The sequence below is a fragment of the Lissotriton vulgaris genome, chromosome 3_1, assembly GCF_964263255.1.
Source record: "Lissotriton vulgaris chromosome 3_1, aLisVul1.2, whole genome shotgun sequence".
NCBI lineage: Eukaryota > Metazoa > Chordata > Amphibia > Caudata > Salamandridae > Lissotriton > Lissotriton vulgaris.
Window position 1 is genome coordinate 948,317,132 of NC_141689.1, and position 24,882 is coordinate 948,342,013.

Genomic DNA, 24,882 nt, shown 5'->3' on the forward strand with positions numbered 1-24,882 from the left:
AGAGCCATGTATTTAGAAGTCTAAATCTAATGTAATGGGGTCACTTTAATATCAAGTGGTAGGAAGTTCCAAAACAGGGGTGGGTACATAAAATCTAGAGATGCCAAGTTTCTTTTTATAGGAGGGAATAGTAAGAAGATTCAGGTGAGTGGATCTCAAGTTAAGGGTTGGTATGTATTTTTGAATGGGGTCTTAGATAAAAGCAGAGCTGCTACCATAGAGAGATTTTTATGAAAATTATTCAAATGTTTAGAACTAAAAGTGATGCTCCCAGTCTCAAATACAGTTTGCTGTTTTACCGGCAGCCAGTGTTGTTTCCTTATCAAGGGGTGATATGGCACTTTCTTGGCTGTTGGTAGATTAGTTTGGCTGCTTGATTTTGTGCCACTTGTAGTCTGCAGTTAAGACCCTTGGGGAGGCTGAGGGATAGCGGATTGGCATAATCTGTCCTCACGATGACCAATGCGCTGATAACCTGAATAAGAGCTTCGAAGGTAAGAAATGTACCTATCTAATTTCACAAAGCTTTATGAAACAAGACAAGATCACTGTCCCTAACTGGGGCTTCATATACAGGTTATCAATAAGAACGCTGAGGTTTTTAACTGAACGCTTACGATGGGTGGTACACATTGCAGCTGACAAGTATTGCTTGCTGCTGGTTATGATGATCTACATCTTGTCAGAATTTGATTTGAATTGATTGCTATTCATCCAAATGAGGATGAATAACATCTTATTTTAGAAAATCACTTTGGATTCAGGTGAGTTGTTGATAGCAAAAAGCAATTGCATATTGGTCCCATAACTGTAGATTCTCATCTTAAATTCTTTTTATGTACACAAGGGCCGGTATGCACAAATTGAAGAAGTGGGGGGACAAAGAGGAACCCTGAGGTACTCCACAAGTGAGTTGAACCTTAGAAGAGCTAAAAGGGGATAGGCGGACCGACTGAAAGCGGTCCTTCAAGGAGACAATCCAATCAAGTGATCTGCCTGTATATCCAACACAGAACCAGAAATTTATGGGTGACGATTTTGAAGGCCAAACGGCCGCCAAGAGTTCAAGAAGTACGAGCAACTGAGTGGTTACCCAATCAGCTTCTTCTTGTACGTCATCTACGACTGAGAGAATGACTGTTGTAGTAGAATAGGTTGGCCGGAAGCCTGCATTGTAGGGGTCAAGAAAGTGGGTTTCCTCTGGGAAGGAGCAGAAGCATCTAGCAACATGTGGCTCTAAAACCTTTTCTAAATAAGGAAGCAAAGATATAGGGCGATAGTTCTTTAGAGTGCATGGGTCATTACCAGCTTACTTTAATGATGGAACTACTATCGCCTTCTCAAAAGAGCTAGGAACCAGACCTTGGCTCGGGGAGTCATTAAGGATTGATAAGACTGAGTCAGGGAAGCAGGAGAAGACTTTTTTGTCTACCTTCGGAGGACAGGTGTCAGTGCGGGAGCCAGATTTCACTTTAGTTATCAGGTCTATGAAACGCACCTTGTTGATGGCGGGAAACTCTTACATTATGTTTGGGATCCTATCATTCATTGGTGTTGTCGCACGAAAGGAACTTGAAGGAATACTGTCTTTTATTATTTTCATCTTATCAATAAAAAAGGAATTAAGTGCATCACACAAGGTTTCGGTGGGCAAAAATCATTGCGGTCACTGTCGGGATTCGATAATACAGACACAATTCCAAAAAGGTCCTTAGATTTATTTGTTGAATGTATGGTTTTGTATGATAAAAAAGATTTAGCTTGGATGATTGATTTTTTATATTTTTTAATATGAGAGAAACTTCCTTTTTTCCAGGTGAATAATCCCTGTACCAGTTGTGTTTGGCCCAGCGGAGTTCGAGTTTTGCTAGTTTTAATTCTTCAGAGAACCATTTTAATGCATCATGTTGCCTAGTCCGTCTGGCTTTCTGAAGGATACATATGTATTGCTGACTTCCTATAACCAAGCAGTGATTCTTCCCTTGTGTTGGTTAATATTGGCATTTTTATTGTGTAAGGGGGTTACCAATGAACTACAAAAAAGGTCAGTATTGGCACCGGCCCAGTTTCTAGTTAGCATTCCTGAGCTAGGAGGAATTTTAGGAAGAACCAGATGGACAAGTGAAAATTTGAATAAGTAATGGTCTGACAAAGCGCAGGGCATAACCATGAGGTTGGAACTGATAGATTGATAGACCACACCTGATCTAATGTGTGACCTTTAGTATGAGTAGAAGAGATCACAAGTTGTTCAAAATTCAGACTACTTAGCAGGTAGGTTAACTCCATAGATGATTGCCTACCTGTTTCCTCATTAGCCCAGTAGTTGAAATCCCCAATTACCAAGGTTTTGCAAAGTCAATTACTAAAGGAGAAATATGTTTAGCAAGGGAATGTGGGAAGTGGCGCATATGACCCAGAGTCAAAATGCCAAAGTACAAGTTAAAGAAGAAGTTAGAGTCAAGTTTAATTAAAAGACTATCAACCGCTGGACTATTGAATGATGCAAAACTGGTAAACTTCATTTTTTTTAGAATTATAGCTGCTACATCACCACCGATTTTACCTGTAGGACGATTAGCATAGAGTAGGTAATAATTTTCCCTGGAGAGCAGCCAAGATGTCAGGGTAAGATTCAGTTGTTAGCCAGGTTTCTCTTAAAATGAGAGATCTGGCTTTTCAGAGTCCAGCAACTGATACATTTATATTTGTTGTTTAACGATAGATCTGATATTCAGGTAGATAACTTAAATTGGTTAGCTGAAATATCCATCCCAGTTGGAGTACTGTCAGGGGACTGATGGGATTACTTAGTTCAATGGTTGAGCTATTTTTGTTTAGTAACCCTAGAATAGATAGATGTAACAAAATGGTGGGCTCGTGTTGATATCCTATTGAGTGTGTTTGAGTTCACTGGAAGTATAGGCAATATTTTGGGCATAACTAGCCCTTAGCTCCGACCGGGCGCAGATGGGCTTGCCTTTGGCGCACTTTCGTTGTCACAGAATGCATCACTGAACTCTAGAGCAGTGCAAAACAGACCTATTCAAATATCTGTGGTCATGGCTTTCCCTGACAAACGGTAATAAGGACATAATGATTGGCCTCAAAGGCTCTTGTGACCTACATACGCAGCTGGTGGAAATATGTGCATGGGTCCCACGAACCGCCATTCTGTCATTTGCCTGAAACCTTGACTCACACTGATTGATTTATGTTCTTCATAGTCAGCAGACTGAAAGAAATGCTTAGAAAATACACCAAATAGTGGTCCAGCGGTAAAGGGTATCTAGAAAAGGAACCTGCACCTACCTGTGGAAGGCAGGACATACGGACTGCCTCTTTCTTTTCTAGGAATACTAAAAACTCTTCCAGATAAAACAGTCAACTGTCATAGGCTAAGAGGTGGCTGCCTAAATTCCATATGTAATAGTAATGCGGTTGCCACTGCACCGGTAAGCTCTTGATTTAAGTTCACAATGGCAAGCCATGAAAAATCCAAACAGTACTCTCCCCTCCAGACAAATCAGTAACATTTAGGTGCTAGTATACTCCGTAATGGTCCGGCCTAATTTTAATTTACTGTCCAATGAACCAGTCAGCAACAAGGTTCCTCTTTAACCTCATCAGAGCTTCGAACGTTCAGCGCCCAGTGCTGAACGTTCGAAGAACGAATGCTGGCTCGACGGCCAACGGTCGTGCGCAGCACTGGGGAGGTAGTGCTCGTGACGACCGTTGGCTGTCGGCAGCAGTTAAGGGGTTAAATACCACTAATAAATACAAATGTGTCTGTGTAATCTGTTGTGTTCCAAACTCACTCGAAGAAGCATTGTCTGGGCGGAAATGACTGCTCAGTGAACCATACAGATTAGAATGATGATTTTATTTCAAGAGACACAATTTAAGGAGGTTTATATAATATTATTTTGAGAATGGTCTGTTGGAGGTTAATGCGCGCGAGGTAGGGCTCAGTGGATTTCCCTCGGTCTGTCCATTCTCATTTCACAGCGTGCATTAACATTTTTTTTCTTTCAAAAAAGACATCCTGAAAGTGGGGGTAGAAGGTTGAAAGATTGTGCCATATTTGTTTGAAAAGCCCACTGGTAGGCTAGTTTGATCGCAGGGTCTTCTCATATCAGCTGGACAAACAGCACCTTGGTTGGCTGGCATTTTTTTTTTTATATATTATGCCTCGGAACATTTTAACCGGCCTCCATCTTCCATCTGCATTAATGCAAAATCATGCCAAAATCAACATTGTTCTTCATGGCAGCAAAATAGGACATAGAAATAGAGCGTATTTACAAACATGAAGGACTCGAAGGAAAAAACAACTAAAACTTTCACAGAAATAAAATCACGAGGAGCGTTAGATTTGATCGGTCTCTTAGCATAAATTAAATAAATAAATACACATTCATTTCTGATTTTTGCAGCAACATCCCCTCACAGAGGGAGCCAAATGTTTGCGTAATAGGTAGGTGGTTGCTTGCTCGTGTGTTTGTGCGCGCGTCCCATGAGGAAAAAAAAACTTCCGGAAATGTGCGTTCCGTTACGTGTGTTGAACTTCAAGCTTTCTAGCGGTCTGCCTCCAGCAACCTGCCCGTTCACCTTCGGCGTGTCCGAGAATGCATGCATGGGGTGCCTGTCGGAAATACATTACCCCACAGTTTATGCTGAGAATGGCACAAAAACACCAACATGAAATATATGGTGCTAAAATTGGGGGGAAATATCAAGCGCTAGCCACAGTATAACTTTAAACTTTTTCAAGGGACGTATACAGTTTAATGTACAAAGGACAAGCTTGACACCCCCTCCCACCGTCCATGTTTAGGCTGAGTGTGGCCTTTTTAGTTGTTTTTTGTGTGTTGTTTGTTGTTTTGGCTCATCGGATCATCTTAGCGACGCCATGAAGGTACAGACAGCCTGGGCCACCCACAGCTTCACGCAGTAAGACATGTCGCACTCTATACTGGATGAATACAGTGTCTCTTAGGTTACACAACAACATGAGCAGAGAGGCCTTACACGGGGAGGGTTTGAGCCTGACACTGGGGGTTGCCGACAAAGAGACCATGCACAGCAACTGACTGCACAGTTGTAAGAGGGGGGTGCTGCTTGAGTAGCATGGTTACACCTGGCTGCCACCCGCGCCTCCCCTATTGGCGGAGAAGTCCGCGCGGGAACGCTTTGCACTGTATTGAACACTGTACACTAGTGGGCCCAGCTTCGGTCTGTGGCACACCTTTCACCACTGGAATCACTATATCATATAAAGACAGGGGGCCGGATGGGGAGCAGGGCTTAGCCTATAGCGCTGTAATGGATGATAACTAGGTAGCAACTCTCTCCCTCTCTCTTTCCGTCTCCTCCCGCTTTCTATCCCTTTCTCTGTTCGCTCTCCCTCCTCTGACTCTCTATTTCTACTCCCTCTGCTGTATAATACTGCGCGTGGCACTGAGCAGTACCTACGTGGGGCATAGGCGCACTGCCCTCAGCTTGCACTGCTCACAGAATAGTTTACCCCCAGGCCGGGGCTTCCCCGACTATCACTGTCCGAACCTGGCACTCCCCACAGAAAATGTCCATCCTGGAGCGTGCCAAATCCTTCTCACAAATGGCCTCCAAGTCTGAAGGCAAACTGACAGTCTTCGCACAGAGCACAGCCGCTTACAAGGCCGTGCTTCACGCTTGCTTTCCGTCACTCCCAGAGATAAGTGCGTCCCACGCACAGCGCAGCGTCTGTCTTCCCACGCGCTCACGCAAAAAGTCCCAGCGAAGTGGAATCCGCCGTAACTCCAGGGGACGCACAGCGGAAGTCGCAACGTTCGACGTCAAATGTTTGTTTCCCTTTTTATCCACATCGAAGGCAGGAGCCCACAAAGGCATTGTGGGATGTGGTGGCCTGGCGCGTGCCCCTGCCGGTTATACAGACTGGGTTTTTAAGGCCTTTATCTATGCAGAGTTACAGTAAATATAGCAAGGTTGAATTAAAATCCACAAGGGAAGGAGAGACTCATAGGGATTTGGAGGGTGGTGATAAGTGGAGGAAAAGAAGAAGTGGAACGAGGTAGAGAACAGACAGGAGGTGAAATAGAAAGAGGGGGTGGGAGGAAAGGAGCAAGAGAGCACGAGAGAGAGGAGATACGACTTGGTTGTATCAAAAAAGTCAATACTGTGTCTATAGATGGACAAGTGCATGTTGCTTGCCCTTTGAACGCGTTTCCTCCTCCTCTTTGTAATTAATACTGTCAGAACCAAGGACACACACTATGGAGTTCAAGGGCTACTGAACGCACTCGCTCAAGCAGCCAATGGAGGAAATGCTTGGGGCCGCTAGCCCAGAATATCCAGGTAGACTGGAGAAGCCTTGGCCAAGTTCTGAAGGCGGATATGGATGTCTTTGATGTTCAGTCTCATGTGAGGCTCCCGTTGCCAGCAGCCTAACATCAGGTCATACACTTCCTTGGGACAAGTGCGCGGTCGCTGCAGGACTCTGCCCTGAGTGATGCACTCGATCACCTGTAGTGGGGGGAGAGAAAGAGTGTAAATTACAAGACTAGAACACATATTAAAGCACTGAAATTCTCTCCTGTCTATCCATATTCAACAGCTCAATTGGTCCACCCAGAACAGAAGCCCTAGAACTCAGCGAAAACAGATCTCAAACTACAAGACTGAAAGTGCCCTCCCTATTTCCTCCAGCATATGCTCTTTCACCAATCCCTCCCACCTTCCTGGCACTGGGTACAGCTCAGTGCCAGGGCTAGACTGGGAACAGAAACCGGTCCAGGCACACTGCTCAGCCGTCCCACCTGGGGTGAGGGGGACTGCAGCTGAGCAGTTTGCGAGGGCCGGTTTCGGCCAATTTTGTTGCAGGGGGGGGCGATATTGCCAACCCCCAGTAACAAAAATGGCCCCCCAGGGGCCCAAAACCGCCCCCCAGCCTAGCGGCCCCCTGGGGAAACACCCGGTGCCCGCTATGGCCAGTCCGGCCCTGCTCAGTGCCCAATGTTAGTAGAATAAGGCAAAATCACAAAATAGATCTGGAGTGGGAGTTTGCATATCAGTGGTGAGAAATTGGTAGAAATTATGCTACTTCAACAAACAAACTGCAGCTGCTCTCCTTGCCCAAGTCTACCTTCCTCAGCCTCATGTACCGGTGCATATTTACATGAGGATTGTGCCACTGGAACATCACTTTTATCACCTTTCCGATGGCGCAATGCCCTGCTCCATATTTAGAAAGCGGATTTAAACTACCTGGCATGACTTAACGCTGCTTTGTATATAAGGTACCGTTTCACGCAGATATCTGCATGAAAGGGGCATGCAGTGGGTGTTGCTGTGGGGGTTCCACCACAACACACATTGCTTTTTACCGTTGCCCCAGATTTACAAGGATTTGTAAATCTGAGACAGCACCAAAAACTAACGCCATGTAAAAGCAGGTGTTAGATTGGCGCAACAAGGACAAATACTTTTATTTCGTCTCTTTTTTGCTTTTTCTATGTGTGCTGCATTCTGCGGCACACATAGAAAGTTCAAAACACCTTTAATGGTTGTTTATGGGGAGGAAGGTATCCTCTCCTACACATAAACAATCATTCCCTGCAACGCAGGCACCCTTGCACTATGGCGCAAGGGTGTCTCTATTGGCACCAGGCAGCTATTTTTAGCACCAGCACTATGGAAAACACAGGGGTGCACCGTATTGTTGTAAATATGGTGTATCCCAGCGTTTTGGTGTTGCAAAATTTGCCTCACTACTGCGCCATTTCCTTGTAGATATGCCCCACAGTGTTAGGAAATACTGTGGAACCTCAGCAGTGCACCATGTTACCTTCCACTCGCATCGAGAAGTTAACAATATGAGAGATCTCATGTGTGCATCCCTGTCCAAACCCCTGCATTGTGAGAATGGAGGTAAGAGGGCCCCAGCAAATTTAAAGGCTGTGAGATTTGGGAAGGGAGGTGCCTGCAATTGTCACAGTAGAGGGACCCAGCCAACAAACAGTCTGGGGTGTCCTATCCCCACTCCCCTCAACAACTGTCCGACCTCTGTACCAAAAAGCGCAGTCCCCATTGGTTGTCTGACCACTATACCTCCCTTCGAAGCCCTCTAACACAAATAGTTCCTGGAGGAGTGGCAAGTGAATATCTACATGCAGGTTTTGTAAGCTCTGATAAACCGCATACGGCCCTTCCCCACACCCATCACACATGTAGGGTTTCATATAGCCTCAGGTGCTATGAGTCGCTCATCCAACAGACACCTGACAAGGATCATAATGTTTTTGGAAATTCATCTAACGAGCGCAGATGATACAACAAACAATGTTTTACCCATCTTATAAAGAAGAGGAGAGCTTTGGCCGATGAGTCATGGATTCTTGTAGACTACTACTAGACTCACTCCTCAGATCCTTGTGGCTAGTTTTTTATTGCTTATTTAAGCAAGTCTAAGTTGTTTCACATGCCTTCTGGTGCGCTCTAAATGAGTCCTTTCTGATGCCTTGCAAGCATTGTTCCTTTCTGAGATCGTGCTACAGCTCATTTCCTGCTAGTGGAGATTCTTTACAAATTGGTAACCCATTCCGAATTCTGAGTTGAAGTTTGTCCATCCTCTTTTGATCCCAGTAAGGTGAAGCCCCATCAGCGGCCCAAGGACTCAGTCTTTGAGATGCCAAGTGAAGCTGCCTCTTCATTTTGAAGATAGTTATGGACAGTCAATAACAGCTTTGCATATTGAATGCAGCTTGCATGAGCATTACGCTGGTCCAGTGTGATTTGTGGGTGGATGACAACAGAGTTGATTTCTTTTTTGTCCCTTTCTGAGTAAACAAACATCAAATTTAGCCAAGCAGAGTTACTGGCAACACAGTATACGTTCTCACCACTGGAGTGCTGCAGTTCTAAGCAATTAGTCAACAGTGTACTGCACTGTGATGACTATCTATGGGCTTCAGCTGTAAAATGAAACAATAGTCCTCTCGAATCTCACTCTCTTCCACCACCTAAAGTCTACACACACACGCACGCACCCACGCACACACGTGCACACACACACACATACCCCTCTGTAAACATGCTGTCTCCAGAACATAGAGTGGCATTATGTCAGAAAGCCATTTTATGGAACATGCTTCCTGCTTACATTGCCTTTGAGGAGCATCACCAGGACTATAGGAAGGAGCCATAACACACATCTTTGTGATACAGCTTCTTCCTCAACAAAAGCAGGCACACATTGTCATGTTCAGTACACACCTCATTGTTTGAAAGTTGGTACCACGGCTGTTTTCCATAGGTAAAGATTTCCCATAGCACAACGCCCAGGCTCCACACATCGCTTTCTGTGGTGAACTTTCTGTACATGATGCTTTCCGGCGGCATCCAGCGTATTGGAAGCATGGTGTGGCCTCCCACCTGAAACAAAGAGAAAAATAATTTATCTAGTGTACCCTCCAGTGAACATCTATGTCCAACCCCAAGCACCACTTCTGTAAACTAACAAATACACTTATGTCAGAAACTGCTCACAGACCATTAACAAAGTTTAACATTGGGGAAACATAAAAGGGGAAAAGCTTGTCAGAATTACAGGTCCTTAAAAATATAGACTAATGGAGAGAGCAAAAGTGATGGTAATGGTATGAGTAAATCTACACAGGTGCAGTAAGAAGAGTCGGTGTCACTCCTTTCTGCTCTCTGTGGTAACAATATGGGGGTGCTTGATGGCTAAACACAATGAGGTGCGTGAGGCCACATAAAACCATAGGGTCCTACACTAAGAGAATTCATGTCATATAGGCCATGGCAACCCATTGGCTCATAAGAAAGGATACATCCAATTCCAGGTTTGAAAAACATTTTAATTGTTTAGTTAGATTTTAAAGAGTATTGTGAGTGTATCTACTACAACACTGCAGGAACACTTCCATCTCTCATAGTATGTCCCATTAAGGGCTTGATTAGGATGTGAGGCACATTGTCGGTTTCACTTTCGACCACCACATTACAAAGCCGGCAGTCAAAAGTGAAACCGGCTGTTCATCCCGGCTGGATTCCGACGGGCCCAAGGAGCCCGTTAGCCAGTTGGAACTGGCACGTAATCCCTTAATGCCAGAGTTTCCGCCATCGTGATTACAATGCCGGTTTCCCACAGGCTTTCCATCTTGGGCTTTCCGACATGGAAATCCTGTCGGAAAGCGACTTTGAGGGCCCCTAGCATGGCCTCCTTCCCCCTGCGGCCTCTGGTTTGGGGCCAAGGAGACAACTACGGTGCCCCCGTGTTAATCCCTGCACCGTGTGGTGCCTGCCACGTGGTGCAGAGATTAACATAAACTCAAATTTCGCTATGGGAGCTTGTGCTGCAGCACAAACTCCCATAGAGAAATGGGCGTATCGTCAACGTCAACGTTTTTATTTTTGTTACGGTACTCTTACGAGGACCACAAATAAAATATACATTTATACATTCCATATTAATACATTTTCAATGAGATTTTCAAAAACTTAAAAATTCTGTAACAAACGAATTCATTAGGGGGGCTTTTACATAGTGATAAAAAGTCATGTGAGCTAGTGATCCTGCAGGACCGGTAGATGGGCTTAAGACATGTTGACCTTGCATTTACAATTTCTGCATTAGGGCATATAAAAAATAAGTGTTCCAAATTTTGGTTGCCTCCTTGACAAAGGGTACAAAGGGCAGAGCTGTCGGGCCTCCAAGAGGAAGTAAAGGTTTGTACAGGAAGTGTTCCAAGGCGCAACATCATAATTGCTCGCCTTGCGCCATGTTGAAGAGTATACTCTAGGTAAGGCTGACGTTGTTTGTATTCCTGCAAGGCTACATAAAATTTATATGACGATAGTCTATTACAATGAGAGTGATCAATCTCGTAGCTCAATTTGGGAGTGAAGTTTTTTAGAAAAAGTTTGAGTTGAGCTGGTGACCACATAGACAACATTTCCACATTGACTTTTGCAAGCTGTAGAGCCTCTCGCATATTTTTAGTAAAGGTAGTATGAGTAGAGCTACTCTCGAATGTCTCTACTTTTAGCAATCTTCTTAAAGTACCTTCTTTTGAAAGAAGAAGATTATGGGCCCACCTTATGATGCTCGCTATAGCTGTAGCATATGCGCTCGTGATGGTACATTCCAGTCTCAATGCCTGTACTGGGGTAGATGTTGAAATCTTCAGTAGTTTTTTCAATATTCTTCCTTCTGCTAAATCCATATATGACCATTGATTTAGAGGTATATATTCCGATGCATAGGACAGGACCGGTGTGATTTTAGCTCGATAGACTTGAATCAGTGCAGAGAAATGTCTATGTCCAGTGGCCGAATATAAGCGGGACAAGGCCCCAGCATGCAGATCACTTTTCCTTTTCAGGTGGTTGATTTGATTGATGTTGCTCATGTTTTGTGAGAAAATTCTACCCAGATATGTATACTCCTTTACTTGTTCTAGTTTCTCACCTCCCAGCTTCCATTCGTACCGTACCCTTTTCTTCTGATTTGAAAAGGCAACCACTTTTGTTTTGTTCGTATTTGGGATTAGGTAATTTTTCCTTGAATACTTATATAAAATATCTAAAAGATTTTGTAGTCCGAAAGGTGTTAGGTCAAACATGACTATATCGTCTGCATACAGCAGGGAATGGATATATTCAGTGGCTATCTTAGGAGGAGTACATATCCCTTGCTGCAGTTGGGAAGGTAGGTCACTTAAATACAGTGAGAATAAAATTGGAGCCAAGAGGCACCCTTGTTTCAGGCCATTTGATGTTCGTATTAACTTCGATAGGCCCTTGTCACTTCCCATTTGGACGCGGCACCAGGTGTCACTGTGTAGATTCACTATCAGATGTAATAGCTGCTCCGGGATCCCCATTATTCTCAATTTTGACCACAGGGTCGGTCTATCCACTCGATCGAAGGCTGTCGAGTAATCAATGAACGCTGCGTAAATAGTTTGTTTTTTCCCTGTTGCGTACTTATCTAATATAGTTTGGAAGATTGCTACATTGTCAGTGACAGAGTGGTGTGGGCGAAATCCGGACTGAAATTTAGGAATTAGACCAAATGAGAAAGCCCAATTTTTCAGCCTATCCAGGATTTCTGCTGCAAAAATCTTCCCAGCAGCGTCCATGAGGGCAATTTGCCTATAATTTCCCGGTGTGTTTCTTTTTCCTTTTTTAAAAATCGGGATTATGATACTTCCTTTCCAGGAATTTGGCATTTGACCACTGTCGAATACATAGTTAAATAGCGGCGAGAGCACCGTTCCCCACTCTTTATGGTCTATTTGGTAGACCTTGACAGGTATCTGATCGGGGCCAGATGCACCAGTACTCCTTGCCTTCCTGATATTCATAGAGACTGACACTGCCGACGTTTTATTGATCTTAATATCTTTAGTTTCCACGTTTTCTCCTCCCACTTCTTCATTTTTAATATATGCATTCTGTTTGTATAGCTCACGTAGGTATATGTCCCAGTTTTCTTCTGATACAGGTGTAGCCTCCAGCTTTTTTTTGGATCCTGTCATTGTTGCGATCAGTGACCAATATTTACGTTGATTATTATGTTTAGCTGCTAGCTGGATTTCAGTCCAATTAAAGTCCTGCTTCAGTTTTTTCTGTTTAGTTTTTTCTCGTCGTATTTGATTCTTTAATCTATTGATTTCCTTTTTGTTTACTGACGAGAATTCCAGATACTGGGCGCGTATCAGTCTATTGATTTGTTTTACGACTGGTTGATTCCAGTTTTTATTCTTGTTTTTCCATTTTCTTTTTGCTGGTCTGTGGTATTCTAGCTTACTTTGCAGAGCTTGTTTGAGATTATTCGTTAGATGTTCAAAGTTCTTTACAGGATCATCTGAATATATGTTGGTCAATATATTGGTTTCAGTAATTAGTTGCCGCAGATATTCCAGATTTTCTGTCCCCCAGTAAATGCGACGCCTAGTTGTGTTTACTTCCGTTTTTTCTGTAAGAAATAGTGGCTGGTTATAAAAAGAGGACGGTGCAATCCAGTGGGTTGAAAGGTTTAAAAGAGCGTGATCACTTTCTGCAGTGAATATTATCGAAAGTTGACTCATTTGTTCTTTTCCTTCGATCCCGCATATAAAGTAATCAATAGTTGAAGGAGTTCCATTTCCTTGCCGTGTGTATGTTGCTGGTATATCACCATTGATGTTACCGTTTAATATAATCCCATTAATGCCAGAGAGAAAAGCTAGTAGTGCGCGTCCCCTCTTATCCGATTTAGTTCCTTTTGGGAATTCAGGGAGTGATGATTCCAGAGATTCCTCTTTGAGGAGACGAGCCCATTTCTTTATCTCGCAGTTAGAAATTTTAGCATTCAAGTCCCCCATTATGAGGTATGGCAAGTGAGATTGATCATCAATTATATGAGTGATAATTTCCATTAGGCAGTCAAACAGCAAATCATTATTATTACTGCTGGGAGGTGCGTAAATATTGAAAAGTAATATTTTTTCTAGTTTGGCAGAGGCATGGGTTCTAAGGGATACTTTTAAACATTGTAGATTGTCTGTGTTTGTGTTAATTATTTCCTGTGACCAAGAGTGATCTTCTTTTAATAATATTGCCAGACCACCCTTGGCGTGTCCCCTTCTTGATCTTTTTGCCAATGTTTCGTATACATAGTATCCTCTTTGAGTAAAGGTATTGATTAACCATGTTTCCTGGAGGGCGATGATATCAGGGGAATTTTTAATTGCATGTTTCATTTTTATATCAGTTTTCCCTGCCAGGTTCCAGGACAATAACGTCAGACCTTTGCTAAACTTCGCGTTGTTGTGAATTTACCATTTTTTTGCTGTTTAAGGTTTCTGATAACCATGCCCATGATTTTATTGAGTTCTCAGTGTTGCTAAAGGTGGGATTCCGAGACCAGACTGACCTCTCTCCTTGAATTACTTGTATTTTGAGTAGATCTTTCCTCATAGTACTTGATGCTAGGTCTCCCCAATTAGAACTGTTGTTTACTTTTCTTCTGTGAGTTTGTCCTAATATACCATTATTTGAGTTGTTGGTTTTGAAATCTTCCACCGAGATTACATCATAGCCATTTTTGTGAAGAATTTCCTTCTCTCTGATTATTATTCCAGGCAAAACCGGTGAATAAAAGGATACCTGTACTAGTTTGTTATTTTCTTTTATTGGAAACAGAACTAAGTCAATTTCTTTGCTGGTCAGAGAATTCAAGGATGGAATTTCTTGTAATAGATTGATGATTTTACCGCGATTAAACGGCTCCTTATCTGAAGGAAATAGCTCTTCAATAGTTATGTGTTTGGATGGATTTATTTCCCATGATTGGAAATTATTGTCATATGGTTCTTTTATGTCCATGTTATTTTGCGATGTAGGTCTATTTTCTATCGGAGGACAAAATTCATCTGCTTCAGGATTTAAGGGTTTTTCTGATGATGTTTTTTGAATTACTGGAGTGTTCACCAGGTTTACAGGATTAAATTTTTGGAATTTGAGCCTATTCCCTTTTTTCCTCTGTATTCTCCTCATAGGTTTTCTCTTCTTCTTCCCCTTTACCTTTTCCCTAGTATGACTTTTTTCAGACTGTTCTCTTTGGTTGAAGTCCTGTTCAGCAGTAACTCCCGATAGCTCAGTTTTATTTTTTCCGATAATCTGATCGCGATTGTTATCGGATACTTTATTCGAAAAAATCGGATAGTGTTTGGTATTGTTCTCAGCTTTGATTTCCAGTTCTTCTTTGAACAGTTTTTTAAGTGAATATGTGATAGGAGGTTTTTCTTTGTTTTTTGATCCATTAGTTTTATTGTTGATTATTAGTACGTCATTCGTTTGTGTGCTTGCTTCCTGTTGTTTTGGGGTGGAACTTCCATTTTTATGAAATTCATCTGTTTGTTGTGATTCGACTTCTCCGGTTTGTTTTGATGAGACTTTAGTTAGATCTTTTTTCTTTTTTTCTTCAACCAGGAATTTAAGTATTCCTATTTGTACGTCTAAAGTATCGTCTGAGTTAGCTCAAATGTGTCCAAGATGTGTTAGTACTGAATCCAGAATTTCTTGCAGTGAGAAGAGTGCTTTTGATATGGGAGAGGCAGTATTTCCAGAATTTTGGTTTATAAAATTTGGGTCTGATAGATTGGTCAGATTAGAAAAAAGGTTAGGTGATTTTTCTGGCGAACTGGTTTGGGGATGTCTTTGACTTAGCAATATTTCTTTATTTTCTTCTTCGGTCTTTGAGTTATGATTTGCGGATACGTCGAAAAATAAGTCGTTGTCCTGATTTTTTATAGGTGTTATAGTTGTTATTTGAGACACAACTAGACGAGATTTTTGACATTCTTCCGAAGGAGAGTAATTTGCCAAATTACTCTCTATTGTTATTTGACCTTGTTTGTTGGATTTCTGGTCAGAAAAATGTAACGGATCAGGTTCAACCAACTTATTTTGATCATCATTAGAGTTTGGGGAAAGAAACTTTTTCTTGGAGAGGGTAGAGAAGTATTCACTTATAGCAGGAGTGCTTGATATTTGTCCTGGTTTTAGTGACTTGTCTACAGATTTTCTTACAGCTGCGTCCGTCCCCATTCGCCTCATGTAGATTGTCCGTGAGCGTAGTTTTTTTAGCGCCCTCATACTTGGGGACAGAAATCTGTTTTATAGATGTAATGTATAGTATTATTAATATGCTGTGGCTTGTCTTAATCACACTGTCTCAGTTGATCAGTAAAGGAATGAGGGATTTTTTACACGTATGAATCAAAAGTTTAGTTGAATAGTTTCCTCTTGTAGTGAGCGTTAGTGGGGTGGCCCGTCCCGTCCTCGGTCGTCCCCGGACGGCCACAGACGGCCCGCCCTTTTGCCCAGGCTTATCCCCGCGCTTGGTCCCGCGCGCGTCCCGCGTCGCGGGATGCGAGATGTTATCTATATACGTTTCGTTGGGGGCGTGTCCGTGGGCGGTTCGCCTGGGGGAAGAGGAACCAGGTGAACACCGCTAAGGATTCTGGTCCTCGCAGTCCCCCAGGCTAGGTGCTCTCGCTGTTTGCACCCTGGCCTCAACCCCTCTGACTCCAGCTGGGAGCGACAGGCAGAGCGTGCCGAGTGCAGCTCACGCTCACACCAGCGAGTCAGGGGGAGGCAGCGCCACGACACAGTGAGGAATCAGCGTCAGCTTCAGACAGCCAGCACAGGCTGCAGACGGTAAAACGAGTTCTCTTGCTCAGCAGAAGTAGAAACAGTAGATCAGCAGCAGTTTTGAGCTCCTGTGAGTGGCGCCCGCGAAGCGGGTGTCACGAATCTTTAACCAGGTCGTTGGGGGCGTGTCCGTGGGCGGTTCGCCTGGGGGAAGAGGAACCAGGTGAACACCGCTAAGGATTCTGGTCCTCGCAGTCCCCCAGGCTAGGTGCTCTCGCTGTTTGCACCCTGGCCTCAACCCCTCTGACTCCAGCTGGGAGCGACAGGCAGAGCGTGCCGAGTGCAGCTCACGCTCACACCAGCGAGTCAGGGGGAGGCAGCGCCACGACACAGTGAGGAATCAGCGTCAGCTTCAGACAGCCAGCACAGGCTGCAGACGGTAAAACGAGTTCTCTTGCTCAGCAGAAGTAGAAACAGTAGATCAGCAGCAGTTTTGAGCTCCTGTGAGTGGCGCCCGCGAAGCGGGTGTCACGAATCTTTAACCAGGTCGTTGGGGGCGTGTCCGTGGGCAGTTCGCCTGGGGGAAGAGGAACCAGGTGAACACCGCTAAGGATTCTGGTCCTCGCAGTCCCCCAGGCTAGGTGCTCTCGCTGTTTGCACCCTGGCCTCAACCCCTCTGACTCCAGCTGGGAGCGACAGGCAGAGCGTGCCGAGTGCAGCTCACGCTCACACCAGCGAGTCAGGGGGAGGCAGCGCCACGACACAGTGAGGAATCAGCGTCAGCTTCAGACAGCCAGCACAGGCTGCAGACGGTAAAACGAGTTCTCTTGCTCAGCAGAAGTAGAAACAGTAGATCAGCAGCAGTTTTGAGCTCCTGTGAGTGGCGTATCGTAATAGCGGTGTTGGGATCGCCGACCGGAGGTCAGTCGCTCCCGAGACCGCAATTGTGTCCTCCGGCCAACATCGTTATTGGCCCCTTAGTGTTAACTGGTAAATGTTTTTGATGCCACAATCACATGGTTCTCTAATCTGCTGACATGATGCTGCATTGTTGCTCCTGAAGGGGGTTAAATGGTCACTTTATTGAAATATATCATAGAGAGTGAATATGTTGTATGCATCTCAAATGGCTTAAAAAAAGTTAATTTTAATAAACTGCATTTTGAAAATTATTTACTATGAATCTTTAAAAGGTAATTTGTACAGTGAGCACATTGTAACCCTTTTAAATACTTAACTATGCACTTCTTCAACTTTGGGTGCTAAAGACATATTTGTGAGAGGGTAGGAAATTACCAACATATTGACTGCACTTTAAAACAGTTAGAGTTGACACCCAAGATATTACACTATAACCATATCTTGCCTCAAATCTGTGTTGTTTCTCTGAGCAAGATTACACTAAAGCAAGGTGTGCAGAACCCAGAACCCACGGAAATCTTCAGCTACTCTTTATTCCCTCACTGGATATGCCAAGGACTGGCCAGAATTGGGGCTGTGTGTATTGGTCATTCTGGCTCAGATGATACTCACTTTGCCCTATCAAAGCAGAGGCTTCCTCTTTGATTGCTGTATGGGAGACTAGAACTTTAATTTAAAATTGCATGCTACTTCTTTGGAGATACACCCATTAATGGGTGTTAGTAGGGATCGTTTCTTCTAAACTGTTGCCTACTGTATCTCAACTTTATGTTTGATTGCATATGTATCCACCATTCTCATATACAAATATATAGAGCTTAAAGTTATAAAAAAGTACATCATTTTAATGTACTAGATAATAATGGAATACATGCACGTTATTTTATATCTTGAGCCTTTTCTTTCCAGACATATCTTTATTCCCAATCAGTACAACTTATAATAATTCATACGGGTAATATTACCAAAAGATACAAATAGCACAATATTAACAGCTGTATGCAAATAAAAAGTTCAAAATATACGACTCATTAAGAAGGTATAACTATGTTATGATTGTTTTTATATTTGCTTGTAATATATTCAGCCCATGATTCAGACAATAATTCCGTCCATATCTACATTACAAGTACAACAAGTATGTTAGCCAACCACTAATACAAAAGTCACTTTATATAGCGTGAGTAGGAATTTAACTAAAGTTGTACAAATCTAATTGGTAGAAACTTCCAAGCAAAGTTTGCCTGCATCCGAAGTACCAGTGGATCGAATTGTATACCAAAGATGTCCACAGATAATGACGTAAACAATTAGATCGACAGCTGCATGAAAAATGGCGGAATGTTCTTGTCCATACCATGCAATCTATGAAATTATATCTTTTTGCCTTTACTCATAGCTCGATATAAAACCAAGATTTTCTGACGGTAAATTGAATGTAAGTAGGACGTCTGGTAACTCTTGGGTCGTTAATTTACAAAACGAAAGCATAGTACCTTGCCTGCAAATTACAGAACTTCATCCTAAGGATAGAGTTTATTAAGCACATAAAGCCTGATAAAGTAAATTGCAGAGGTGCCAGGAATGTTCACAGTGTGTCAGAACAATTTTTTAGTGATGTTTGTGTAGGAGCCAGTGCAAAACCACATTATGGACTAGTGGGTTGGTGCAAATGTTTAATTAACACAATTGTCCTGCAGCACTGCAAAGGTGCACAACACCAAGAGTAAGTTTCATGATACATACTGGTACAGTTTACATCATCCCGACCCTAAGCAATTACTTAAAAAATAACACATTGGAAAAAAAACAAGACCTTTTTGTTCGGACGAAGCAAGCAGAAAGCAAGCATTTCAAATACCAATGAGATATTTTATGGCAGACTCCTTTTAGAATGTAAAAGTCCTACACATACTTAAAAAAAAACACCAACAGTGGCGTGCTGTGGACCTGCCTGTCAAACAACCTCCTCCCACTAAAAACTACGAGGCACATTATCAAGCGGCAGTGATAATTAGCGCTGGCCGCTCTTAGCGCGAGTATAATTATCGCCCGCTATCGCTGGATTATATCGCAGAGATAACGTGTTATCATCAACGCTTAGCTCCAATGCGATAAATAATCCAGCGATAGCAGCAAAATGTGCAATTATCGCTAGAAATCCAGTGATAAAAGCACAACAATAGGAAAATCCTTGTAAATAGGGCAGGGTGGGCTTATTCTTACAATCCACCTCCCATAGGATATAATGGCTAAGTAAGATTCAAAGCAGGCGTAATGAAACCTGAGATAAGCGTGATTAGCGCTACTTCTATCATTGCTACGCAGGTTAGCGAGCAGATTGATAATAGGAGAAAGGTTTGTTAGCGCCATTATCCACTTTATTTAAGTTAGGTATGCCCACTTTGCATATCATTAGTGTTGCAAAGCAGGGCGTTAAGGAAATGGGCGCTGAGGCATGGAATCACGAGCTAGCGTGTCCTTGCTTATAGTGCGATAAAATAATCGCCGCTTTTTGCCTGAGAACGGACGCTAAAGCAGCGATAATTGTCTTGATAATATGCCTCTATGTTCCATAAAAGCACGTTCACCTTTTTATGGATGCAGAGCTCAAGTAGATCTCCTGATCTCTTTTCGGTCTACGGTTAGCAGATCCCAGGATCCCTGTGTAGTAAAACGAGGGTGGGTTCAATATAGAATTAGGAGATCTGAGGATACCTGTATGGGAAAGGGCGTTTGGGCTCAGTGTCGAATAAGCAGATCTCAGGATCCCTGTATGGGAAAGTGAGACTGGGCTCAGCGTACAATTAGCAGACCTAATGATCTGTGTATAGGAAAAGGAGGTTGGGGTCAGTGACCAATCAGGATCTCTGTACAGGAAAAAGAGGTTTGACTTTGTGTACTCAATAAAACAGTGTAGCCAGTGCAGTCATAGTGATTCATGTTGGAATCCTTGTGTAGATCACATTTGATGGCATGTTGGGCATATGTTTATTAAAATGGGTATACTGCTATAAGTGTACAGTAAGCAGGTAGGGTGAACCCGCTTAGCAGTCGTGTGAGTGACAAATACAGTGCTTGCCTTTTCCTGTTTTGTTCAATGTTCAAGGGAGAAATTATTGTCCAACCTGGTGTTGTGTTGGATGAAACGAACAAAACAGTAAAAACACCCACTATGCTGCCTTTACTTACGGGTTTATGACAATAACTCACCCCAGAGCTAAACGTTTACTCACTCAGGCACGGGAAAGCTGGCCAAAGGGCAAGTGCCATTAGGAGGTGATTAATTGCCAGAAGCCCTTGGTCGCATTAAATATTAAAGAGGGGCTCTTAGTCTGCCTCTCCAGGGTGGTGACTGTGGTTTCAGCAGTTTCCTATGATGGTTGTTAAACATTCATGAACGCACTAGATTCACCAACTGCAGATTAGGGTTTTAACACCCTACTGAAGTTAGGGATGGCTGAACTTGTACCCTTTGTCATGCTTTTTTTAAGCCGATGCATCTACAATACATTAATTTAGCCAGCATCAAATCCAGGTGGGAGAGTGGCCCGGCTTCACCCCTTCATTGTTTATGTTGTCCCTTTTTGGGTCGAAGTCTGCCAGACAGCACAGCTGTCTGATTGCGAAAGACTCATTGGGGACATGTTGCTAGTTGATCTAGAAAGCAACTCCGCCCATTGCTTTCGATTGTTTTTTTGTCACTTTTATTTTCTTGCTTTCGGTTTCATGTTTTTTTTTTGGTTTAGACTGTTCATCTTCTGATTGTCCCTCTCATTGAGCATAGCCTGTTTACCACTGCTATAGGTGTCTGCTTCTAAGCTTTGACCACAAACTTTTTTTTTCTTTCTTGTGAGGCAGTCCATGAGAGTGCATGTGTTTCCTAGCCGTTGTCTCCATTGTGCGTTTTTTCCTGCCCGCCGCGCTTCACTTTCCTCTGTCTTCACAAAAAAGCGAACACACACCTAAATACTGACAGAGATACATGGAGACACTCACAAGCATACAGAAAGCATACACATATAACAGCGCCTACATCCAAATAGACAGATTCAAGTATATACAGACACAGTGGACACAGTCAGAAAGAAACCAAGACAGATACACATAGAGATCAAGACAGATACACTCAGACACATATAAATAATCGGACAGATTTACACAGACACACATAGACAGTAGAATGAGCTGGCACTCAAATACAGAAGAAAAACGTCAAAGAAAATACTCGGGCCCACGAAGACAACTAGCTACAGTTTTAAATACACATTGGAAGCTTCAGCAACACCAGTATTTTACTAGCAGCCAAAAGGCACGACCTATTGGCTTTGCCAATGCTTTTTCTGAGATTGTATAGAGCAGAGTCTTCTGTTCTGCACACCAGAAGTCCCGTGTCTCACCGAAGAATGGCTTCCTGCCTTTACTCTAGCAACAAGTTGAATTCCTTGCTTAGCCAATCTGTATGGTTGGGCTTTCCTCAGGGGAACCTGTGGATAGCGGCGGGTGGGGTTCATAACAGAGTCAACATTACTATCTGATTGACTATCAACTTCTTATTTAGTGCTTTTGCTGTCCACTTTTAGGTTTTCACGTTGTTTAGTTTCTGACAACTCTTAATGCAAGATTTATGAAGCATTTTTGCTGTGGCAAAGCCACTGCCTAGTCTCCCTAGCGAAAAGCCATATCGTAATTAATCAGTGCTTCTCTCCAACAGCAAACTGTGCGACTGGTGTGTGGCCTACCGTCCTGACATCACTGTGAGTAACTGCGTCACTCGTGTGTAGTCTACGTCCTGACCTCACCGTGAGTAACTGCATCGCTGCTGTGTAGCCTACCGTCCTGACCTCACTGTGAGTAACTGCGTCACTCGTGTGTATTCTACCCTCCTGACCTCACCGTGAGTAACTGCGTCAACCGTCCTGACCTCACTTTGAGTAAGATTATGAGTGCTTACTTTTTGCTTGTAGAGGAGCAGCATACATGGATAGTCTGTAGTGGTTAGCACACATGTATACGCCATTATCAATTACAGCCCTGCCAGAGACTTACGTTCTTCCTCCAAGTCCTTGTAAGTCATCCCCTGGTTCAAGAAAAAACGATCCGGTGGCCAGAAATTTTCGGTACTTGCACCTACTTTCTGGAATTCCCTTCCCCCCCCCTCTCAGATCCTCCCCCTCCTACATGGAGTTTCGCAGAGCTCTTAAGACCTTTCTGTTCCAGCAAGATTTTAGCCTATAGCCCCCGTCTTTCCCCTTCAGTTTGAAATCCTATAGCGCCAAGAAACTGCCTAGTGAATGTGCGCTCTACAAATAGCTAAAAATTCAAATTCAAATTCTGCGTGCACAGAGTAGGGGAACCAGACGTAAAGGACATAAAGAAGTGTTATATGTCAGAACCCATCTGCATTGCAATGCTGTAACTGGCTATATATCACAAGGGTGATGTTCCGCTGTTTTTAACTCGAGCACTAAGCATGCAGGTCGTGTATTTTCACATTTCTGTTGGTAAGTACTGTATGGGACTAAAAGGGGCAGCATTATTAGTGCTGTTGGCTGGCAAACCATGACTGGATGATCGATATTCTCACAGCATTAAACCAGGTCACGGTTATAAACAGTTGGTCAGGACTTGCCCCTAAGTGCAAGTTTGTTGCCAAGGTCATTGACTGTCCCTCTCTATTAAGCCCCCAGTCTACCTTCTGTGTGGCTCCCTTGGATAGCAGGAGCCACAACGAGAATGGAGTGCGCTCCTCTCGCTCTGCTTGTAGACTGATACATTTAGGCCGCTTGACCCATACATAGTGACACTTAGAGGTCACATTGCTGCCTTCAATGTCTTATGTCCATTAGTTAGCCACCACTGCCCTGCACTGTCAGTGGTCAAGGTGAGAGGCAACCAAACCAATGAAGGACCGGCGTACCTCAACAAACGAGTGAACGTTCACTAACCCACCAGGGAGCTTCATTCTGGATCCCTCTCCCTGGCAACCACCCAACGCACCTGCTGAGCAAACAGCAGAAGCTGCTCCTTCTCCCACATGGTGGCTAAGACCTGGAAAACCCTCCCGCTGCACCTCAGAGCCTCACCATCGCTCCACACATTCAGGAAGAACCTCAAGCCCTGGATGTTCAACCAATAGGTACAGGCAGCAGCATGTGCCCACAGCACCTCGAGGCCCTCAAGGGGGAAGCAGCCACGGTTTATAAATCCTGATTGATAGATTGATGGTATCAGATTTCCCCGACTCAAATATGCAGTGATAAATAGTTCCACCACTTTTTAGAACAATTCTCAGAGATTAGATCTGTTCTTTTTGAAGCTAGACAAATGTCTATTTTACCACTGTACTCAATACTCTCTTTGAAAGCAATTGGTATCTTGTGTTTCTGATGAGCTAGGAAGATTCTAAACTATAATTTGTTTTGCTTGTGACCGCCTTGCCTTCACCTCCACTCCTCCCCACCATACTCCACTGTCCACTATCCACTCCCAACGCAATCTTTCTGGTCCCCGTTCCAGTACTTTTTTTTGTTGCATGTCTACTTGTGTGCACTCTGAGGTGTTTTGCATCAGAGCAGCTCCTGAAACCTGGTATGCAACGAGCCTTGCTTCGCAACAACGTGGTGCAATATTTGCTCTGCACAGGGTCTCAAGGACAAATGTTTTGAGATTGGCTTTAAAAATTTGCAAAAGATTGATGCAGCCATTTTTTGGCTCTGACTAATAATCTGCAATACTAATAATAACAACAACAACAAAACAACAACAATAATAATAAGAATAATAAGAATAATACTATTACTACTACTAATAATAATAAAAATGATAACAATATTAGTAATAAACATCCGGAATTCCCAAGTTACTGCAGGAAGTTTTCATCTTCTCAGCTGCTCTTCTTTTCTCTTATGGGTTAATGTCCCCTTTTTGTGGAAGCTGGCAAAGCTAGCCACAGGCTGTGTTCTGTGTAATGGCAGATAATGGAATTATCGGATATACTGCAAATTTCATGGGATAAAGGCGGAATGTTTATCGATTGGTATCCCCTATCGCCCTAATTTAAGCGACCATCGTATGGGACACCAATGCCATGCAAAAAGGATCTGTCCTCCATCCTATCCAATAGGCATTTGCCTTTCCTGTCCCTGAACCAGGCCTATCTATGTGTACAGACTCACACATGCATGCATGCCACCGATGACACCTGTCAACATGCGCTGCACACATGCGTACACAGATGTGTACACACACATGCATACACAGAAGTACACCGATGTACATCTACATGGATGGTTTACCCTGTAAGTGGAAATTTAAGTGCCGAATGCCTGGCACTGCTCTTACAGCCACAGTGAAAAAGAGGTGAATAAAGGCCCTACTTAGAAAGGCACTCAGAAGCAGGTTCCTCCGAGCACCCAGCATTCAATGTGTGCTCAGGCTCCATCGTTTATCTTCATCCTGCCCTCTAATGGGACTTTTATGCTTGCATAATGTACAGCTTTGAATGTAGCTCATCCAGAATTCATAGTGACAAACAGACCTGTAGAAAGACCCACACTGACCGTAAACCAACTGGCGGCTGCCCACGACAGAGCGGAAACCGCATTCTTCACAGCTAGGCGCACGAAGAGCAGGGATCGTGGAAATGCACGCGGCTAATCGACAGCCATTAACATCTTCCCACAAGCTACTACCTTTTTTTTTCACATTAAGATTTCATGATGTTGCAATTTGTGGTGTAAATGCCTGGTAAGGCATTTTATTAAAAGCAACGAATCATTTAATAAAGAACCACTG

The 24,882-nt window shown here is 43.4% G+C and overlaps 1 protein-coding gene across 6 annotated transcripts in view; it reads right to left on the minus strand.

The window, feature by feature from the left end:
• Positions 1 to 4,190: 4,190 nt before the first annotated feature.
• Positions 4,191 to 24,882, minus strand: part of NTRK2 (neurotrophic receptor tyrosine kinase 2) — a 528,847-nt gene continuing 508,155 nt past the window's right edge. For all 6 annotated transcript variants that reach the window (XM_086961298.1, XM_086961302.1, XM_086961301.1 and 3 more), the window contains 2 exons: positions 9,274 to 9,432; positions 4,191 to 6,525 (listed from right to left, as the gene is read on the minus strand). In XM_086961298.1, the coding sequence (XP_086817424.1) occupies positions 6,340 to 6,525; positions 9,274 to 9,432 (345 nt within the window). In that variant the 3' untranslated portion in view covers positions 4,191 to 6,339. The remainder of the gene's footprint in view (positions 6,526 to 9,273; positions 9,433 to 24,882) is intronic.